This window comes from Mytilus edulis, chromosome 11 (genome assembly GCF_963676685.1).
Source record: "Mytilus edulis chromosome 11, xbMytEdul2.2, whole genome shotgun sequence".
Classification (NCBI taxonomy): Eukaryota; Metazoa; Mollusca; class Bivalvia; order Mytilida; family Mytilidae; genus Mytilus; species Mytilus edulis.
In genome coordinates, this window is record NC_092354.1 from 27,087,643 (window position 1) to 27,095,052 (window position 7,410).

At 34.6% G+C, this 7,410-nt stretch overlaps 1 protein-coding gene across 1 annotated transcript; it reads right to left on the reverse strand.

Annotated features, from left to right (window-relative positions):
* Positions 1 to 304: 304 nt before the first annotated feature.
* LOC139495440 (uncharacterized protein KIAA1958-like) lies at positions 305 to 5,496 on the reverse strand. Its single transcript, XM_071283726.1, has 4 exons — positions 4,932 to 5,496; positions 2,226 to 2,483; positions 1,531 to 1,677; positions 305 to 1,189 (listed from the first exon to the last, which is right to left on the reverse strand). The coding sequence occupies exons 1-4, from the start codon at positions 5,389 to 5,391 to the stop codon at positions 387 to 389; spliced, it is 1,668 nt and encodes a 555-aa protein (XP_071139827.1). The 5' UTR covers positions 5,392 to 5,496; the 3' UTR covers positions 305 to 386.
* Between the last annotated feature and the right edge of the window lie 1,914 nt (positions 5,497 to 7,410).

Below are 7,410 nucleotides of genomic sequence, written 5' to 3' on the forward strand. Positions count from 1 at the left end.
AAAAATTTCTTTCGGTTATAAATGTGCATTGTTTTCTAATCATTTTATGTGTCGATTTGAAAGATAGGGGTTGTTACTATAGTATTAATAAATGGGTAATTTTATAATGGACTGGTTATATATCCAAGGTCTGTAATAACGGCCCAAGGATTGCTGTAATGGCCCGAGGCAACGCCGAGGGCCATTACAGTAATCCGCGGGCCGTTATTACGGACCGAGGATATATAACCAGTCCATTATTAAATTACCCATTTCTTAATACTTTTATTAACCAGTTCTGAGGCAATAAAAATGGAATTGTATATTTTCTTAATTATTTACTGATAACAAAATTTTTCAACAAGGACAACAAATACAGATTGAATTAGGAACTTGTCTGATAATTATTAAGACTCTTGAGAGCTGGAAAAGTCATCCCGTTTCCTCTTCCCAGAAAATATGTTTAGATTTATGACTCCACCATTAATAACAGCGCCAGTTAGAATACTGAATGGATTACTGCAGTCTTTTCTATTGGCAATCATGTTACTTTTACTATTGTTAACAATGCTAGAAGCCTGAGATGGTTTTTCAAACATAGATAGCTCTGAATCATTTTCCTTGTCATAATGAATATCAAGAGTTTTTTCTTGAGAGGAAACAATGTGAATATCATATTCAGGACAGTCACTGGTATCCTTATCTGAATTCTCAGGTGCCGTTTCATTCTGATTGCTGGAACATGGAGGAATGACAACATTTGATATGATATTTGATGCCTGGTCTTGTTGTGTCATAGACGGAAAATTATAGTGTGTGAGTGTCGAGATTCCTTTCCATCCGCCTAGCTGGGCAACTTCAGTAGGTGGGCGCTCTGAATGTAACAAACTGGTTGCAAAAGTTTTACGGGTTGAATGATTGACTTTACGGCCATATAACTGTGCGGCCTCGGCCATAGTTTTCATCATAGTCCCCAATTTGTTCTTCCCAATACATTGATGTGAATACCATACATCTTCCTTAGGTTTGTCCAAAGGTCTTAAATAAAACTTGGATGATGGGTCATTTTGAAGATCTGCTGGTCTTTTGCTGATGTACAATTTTAACATTTTTATCGGACAGTTTGGGTTTTCTTTTTGTTCGAACATTTTAGGTGCTACTGCTCTATAGTCAGACGACTTGGCGCCAGTTCTCGTCTTAGTTGTTCTCTCTGAAAAATTATAAAAACAAACACATGCTTTCAATATCAAACATCATTAGGACACTGGAATGACACTTTATGCTAAATAGATAGGAGTTTATTATTGTTGTTGAACAAAACTTTAATGGTTTGTGTGTTAACGACACACAAACAAACAGACAGTTGCACGAAATAAGCGTAAACATGTGGGTAAAAGCTTATGTCAGATGAAAATTTGTATCAGGCGTAAGGAGAAACAGACATGAATAAAATTATATGCCCCAACAAGTTATTAAAATTACCTCTGATAAACTGCAATGTAAATGAAAATTTTGTGTACCATATGTGCACAACATGTGCTATGAACTAACCATTAAATTCCACATATTCTTTCCCATTGGAGTCTTGCTTCATAGTAAGGTCTCCAAGAAGGAGGGATGCATGCTCCTGACGACCTCTGAATCCGAAGAAAACACCATTGTTGAGCCAGACTGTGTTTAGTAGTGACGTGGGATTAGCTGAAAATAAACAATGATAAATTTAAAAATAGGGCACTATCCAGAGATTAAATGGTCTTACTCCGAAACCAGTAAACAGATTTTTCTGAAAATCAAACTTAGCTTAGCCTGTTTTTTTAATCATGCTTAACAACAGTACAAAGTTTCATTGGAATCGGTCAATCTGTTCTCAAGTTATCATCAGGAAACCGTCGGGGGACAGACGGATGGACAGACGGACACTCAAATGAAATCACATTATACCTTGCCACTTTGTGTGACAGGATATAAAAACAAAACAATTTTTTTAATTAGCTTCATTCCATTTAATTTTTTAACCTAATTTATCTTGACATTCATTTGTCATGTTTGTAGGAAAATCAAAAACTATATTCATGCTATTTGTACAAATGCAGTACAATGTCTCCTGTATGACACTAAATCTGTTATATCCCAAAACTTTCATCAAAATTGATATAGCACCATGTTTTTTTAAATATTGAAATCCAATATTCAGTATCTATTGTGATGTACAAAAATGTACATTTGTAAAAATAAATTAATGGTACCTGAACCAAGCAGCTGTTTGTCATAAAGATTTTGGATTTCCTGTGTGTCTATAGGTTCAGCTCTATTTCTTTTATTCCCTTTTCCCTCTTGTTTCAATTGCTTTCTTTTGGCCTCGAGCACCTTTCTTGAATGGCTGAAATCGTCATTTCTTTTCAAATCCACTACAACTTTATTGTTTTTCAGGTGTCTCTCAATACTATTCTGGAATCCTGTAAGCGTGTCTGGTTCATACTCCTGTCCCTCTTTGTTCCTTACACCTTTAAATAGAAACATAAAAAAAGTGAACATTAACCCCATTCAGCCTGTATCCTCACTCTGTATGTACAAAATTTACATGAAATACAAAAAATATACATGTACTGGCTTCCGAAGCTGCACAAAAAACCTTACAAATATAGATTTATTTCATCTTCCAGCCATTGTTCAACTACTAAATTGTCTGTTTTACTTACTAGTACACTTGGTACAATAAAAAACCTGATAATAAATTGTTCAAATAAGGCCTTTGAAAATAGTGGAATTAATTACTTTTGGAGTGTCAAAAACTCGTTGGAAGTACTTGATAAATTGCATGCATATATTGGTGATTTTGAATCTGTTCAAAGTTTTGATTTTTCTACCCTATATACCACTTTGCCTCATATTCTTATTAAGAAAAAATTCACATCCCTAATTAACTGGGCATTTAAAAAGTCGGAATGCGAGTACATATGTTCAAACTCTTTTAGATCATTTTTTAGTAGCAATAAACAAAAGAACTATGTCAATTGGACATGCTTTGATACTATTTATGCACTTGAATTTTTACTTGATAACATTTTTGTTCGCTTTGGAGATTCCGTATATCGTCAAGTTATTGGAATTCCAATGGGGACTAACTGTGCACCACTTATTGCGGACCTGTTTTTGTATTGTTATGAGTTACAATTTATGACTAAAATTAGCAAAGACCCATCAAAACAACATTTGATACAAAAAATTTAACAATACTTTTAGATATTTGGATGATATATTGGCTCTAAATAATGACGACTTCAGTATGTATACTAAAGAAATTTATCCTGTAGAACTTACTTCAAATAAAGCTAATGATAACAATGACCACTGCCCTTTCCTCGATCTTGATATCTTTATCATAAACGGGAAGCTTAATACAAAAATTTATGATAAAAGAGATGATTTTTCATTTCCTATTGTTAATTATCCATTTTTAGATGGTGACGTTCCCTTGTCACCATCTTATGGTGTTTATATATCTCAACTTGTACGATTCGCTCGTGTATGTAACAATGTATTAGATTTTAGCGAGAGAAATTTATGTATTACTGAAAAATTATTACACCAGGGTTTTCGATATCACAAACTGGTCAAAACATTTACTAAATTTTATCACCGGTATAAGGAAATAATTCGTAAATATAACTCAACATGCAGACATCTTATACGTTCAGGTATTTCACATCCAAAATTTTATGGAAATATTCTTTATAAAGCACAAAAATGTCAGTATTCTCCTCAGAAACTAACAAAACCTTTAAATAGACTTATTAAAAGGGGATATAGTTACGATACTGTTGTCAGGTCATTAAAGATTGCATATTTTGGCTTTAACATTGATTCACTGATAGGGTCTTTGCATCGGAACTAAACACATTTATTTCTTAAAAAAACAGTTGTTGGCATGACACGGGTTATGTTCTTCTCATATATTTTATGATAGTATGATACTAAACCCCTAACGGGAGGGATTGTACCTGATATTCATATGATGAAGACATAATCTTTCAATCAGTTTAATTGAGGTCTGGAGCTGGCATGTCAGTTAACTGCTAGTAGTCTGTTGTTATTTATGTATTATTGTCATTTTATTTATTTTCTTTTGTTACATCTTTTGACACCAGACTCGGACTTCTCTTGAACTGAATTTTAATGTGCGTATTGTTATTCTTTTGCTTTTCTACATTGGCTAGAGGTATAGGGGGAGGGTTGAGATCTCATAAACATGTTTAACCCCGCCGCAATTTTGCGCCTGTCCCAAGTCAGGAGCCTCTGGCCTTTGTTAGTCTTGTATGATTTTAAATTTTAGTTTCTTGTGTATAATTCGGAGTTTAGTATGACGTCCATTATCACTGTACTATTATGCATATTTTAGGGGCCAGCTGAAGGACACCTACGGGTGCGGGAATTCTCGCTACATTGAAGACCCATTGGTTGCCTTCGGCTGTTGTTTGCTCTATGGTCGGGTGGTTGTCGCTTTGACATATTCACCATTTCCTTTCTCAATTTTATGTATCATACAAAAATCAATTGATATCAACAAGAAAACACAGATGTCTCACACGGTAAATTGTGCTATGAAATTGTTAACTTGTATTGAATTTTCATTTTAATTTTCTTATTTTGAATGAGTGTACAAAATTCAATGAAGATCTGACTAGCTGTTTGCAAGGATTCAGCCTACATACAAGCGTAACTTCAGCTGAAATTCAAAAGTTAGTATAGGACGGACAGACTGATATTACAAAATATAAACAAGATGTCCTGAATGATATTGGACAGACTAAAAAATTCAGTATACATGTTCCTATCCGTAAGCCGTCACGAAGCTGGCTAAAGCATGTACAAATCTATTTTATCAAAAATCATTACCATAATAACATATTTTTAGGAGTCTTTAAGTTGAAGTAAAAAACTTTTAAACTAACCTAAGTAAAACCGGGCTAAAATAGCATCTAGTTCCTTAAACGGAATCATCTGCAGCTCTCTAAACTCTCCTACTTGCTGTGTCCAGGTGTAGAAAGTTTTAACATCTGATCTTGTTTTGTAGTCCGTGTTTTTATTTACATTTTTCCTGAGAAATTCGTCTGTGTCCTCATTGGAAACTGATCTAAATCTACTGCTTCCTGTGTCACGCTGCTCGTGTGTTTCCGTCGGATCACCTTCGTCATTGTTGTTGTTGTCATTGTTCAAGCGGTTTACTTCGATTTCATGTAGCTCGACATTGTCATGGGATTGTTCCCCTTGCAGGACGGAGGTAAGAGCGTCGAACGTCTCCTTCTCTGCAAGCATTTCGTACCTCATTATGTCATGAGACAAAACATCAAGCATGTCTTCGCCATTCTTGGCGTATCTGTCCGATATTTTTGCAGGAACAAGGCCTGCCATACTGTACTGTCGTCTGCGTCTATAGAGTTCCGGTTCTAAATATAGCACGCAAAATGTTGCTAAAAGAAGTTACGCAGTCCTGGACTTGTAGGTAATTCCACAGAAAAGTTGCACAGATCTTTTCAAAACATAAAATTGAAATCGAAGCGGACACTGATGTCAGCCATTTTTTTTTGGTTTTTCAACATTATTGCACGTGCTCATAAAGGACTGGCAACAAATCAATAATGGACCGGATATGAGTCATAATGGACCGGGTAAAAGTCATAATGGACCGGGGTGACTATTTTGGGTAAAATAATGTATTGACACCTATTATAATGATAGGACAGTTAAGCTTATAATTATACTAACTGGTTAATAAATGGTATCTATGATGAGCTCTTTCAGCGAGTGGCATAAAAGATAGTACCAATATTGACATGGTGGTCGACGACTTTGGTCTGGATGATAAAGGTGTTTCTCCTGGAGCCCTATGACCTGCTGAAGGATCCAGCCAAATGGCAGCAGGTATGTTACCGATAAGTTCATGCTACTAGCATCAGAATGAATTAGATTCCGTTTATACTTTTTTTGTATTTATTAAATGTATTTGTGGTTGGTCAGTTCCCCTGTATATCCCCTATCAGAAACATTCCACAACTGCAAAAGAAATCTTTCATTTTAACCTACTACGACGTTTTATTCTTCACAAATTGCCTTCCACCTTTAATTTTGGAAGGCATTGATAGTTTTCTGATGACCTGGTCGATTTTACTTTTAGTGCATTGGAATGGAAAATGCATTGTATTATCTTTAACGTCGCCGACTTTCATATTTGGTTTTACTTGGTAAACTTTCCCGGATCTGACATTTCTGTGTTAGAAATTATATCAAGTCTTACATCAGATGCATTTTTAAAGATTTCATCTTGGTCTTTATATGAGAACACTCGGGCATTAAGGGTATAGCTTGTCCTTCTAAATAGATATCTTTTCGTCCTATAAACTCAAATAGGACAATAGTTCGTGTTTGTCTTTGAAAGTAAGAACCATTCAAGAGACTTCCGTTTTCATAAAAAATTATCATCTGAAAAAATATATACCATTACTAAATTTTAAAAGAAAATGACTGAAGTAAATAACTACAAAATCAACTTACCTTTAATATTTTTCAATATAACATATTTCTTTCAAGAATGTTTGTGTTTTTCACCTAGTATATGATTTTATTAAATGCACTGATAAGAGTTAGATAACCAATTAAAAGTGAAAACTATAGTTTAACTTTCATATACAAAAATACGTAAATGGACAAAATTATAACTCTAATAAGATGCCAATTGACAGTTCAGTCATGTTGAATTATTTGTAGATCTTTCTTTGCTTGATTACAGTACATCTATATATACTAAAACAAATGCAAACTTTACTGTCCACTTCTTCAAAATCGATTTCATAGCATATGGAATGCTTAAATATGAGCTAGCATATGATAAAACCGCAACACCTGCACAAACAACTTTTGGAACATACAGGAATACCAATTCTAGATGACGTCCTGTATACCTTCGTGGTATTCGCAATCTTCCCGCAAAAGTTGAGGCACACTTTCCCTTATGAAACAGATTTGTTTGCCGCAAGTTTGCGGCAAGTTAGCCGCAAGCTTGCGGCAAACAAATTCTGATGTTTGCAGGTGTTTGCCGCTCTCCTCGGTGGTTTCTTCCATATTTGTATTGTTTTCATCATAACTGATATCTTTCAAATGACAGACTTCATTAACAGGTATAGCATTTGTATCCTCTTCTGCTGTCGCTTCATTTGAGTTTTCTACCACATTACACGGTTTCTTCCGTACAGTTTCATTTAGGCAATGTATACGACTATAAGAACTTGGTCTGACTCTTCCTAGTTTATCCACTTTTCTCTCAGGAGTTTTAGAATCTGAAATGACATATATTTAAATTGTGAAAAGAAGTGATGTTTTGATTCTGCAATTGTAGACATTATGATACTTCACGTTAAAATGCCAAATTTTGAT

Bases quoted from the DNA above. Each gene is read 5' to 3' on its own strand.
- LOC139495440 (XM_071283726.1), bottom strand. From the start codon at position 5,391: ATGGCAGGCCTTGTTCCTGCAAAAATATCGGACAGATACGCCAAGAAT. The intron at 2,484-4,931 runs GTTAGTTTAAAA...TTCTATTTAAAG, and splicing joins TTTAGCCCGGTTTTACTTAG to GTGTAAGGAACAAAGAGGGA. The intron at 1,678-2,225 runs GTACCATTAATT...GTTTATTTTCAG, and splicing joins CAAACAGCTGCTTGGTTCAG to CTAATCCCACGTCACTACTA.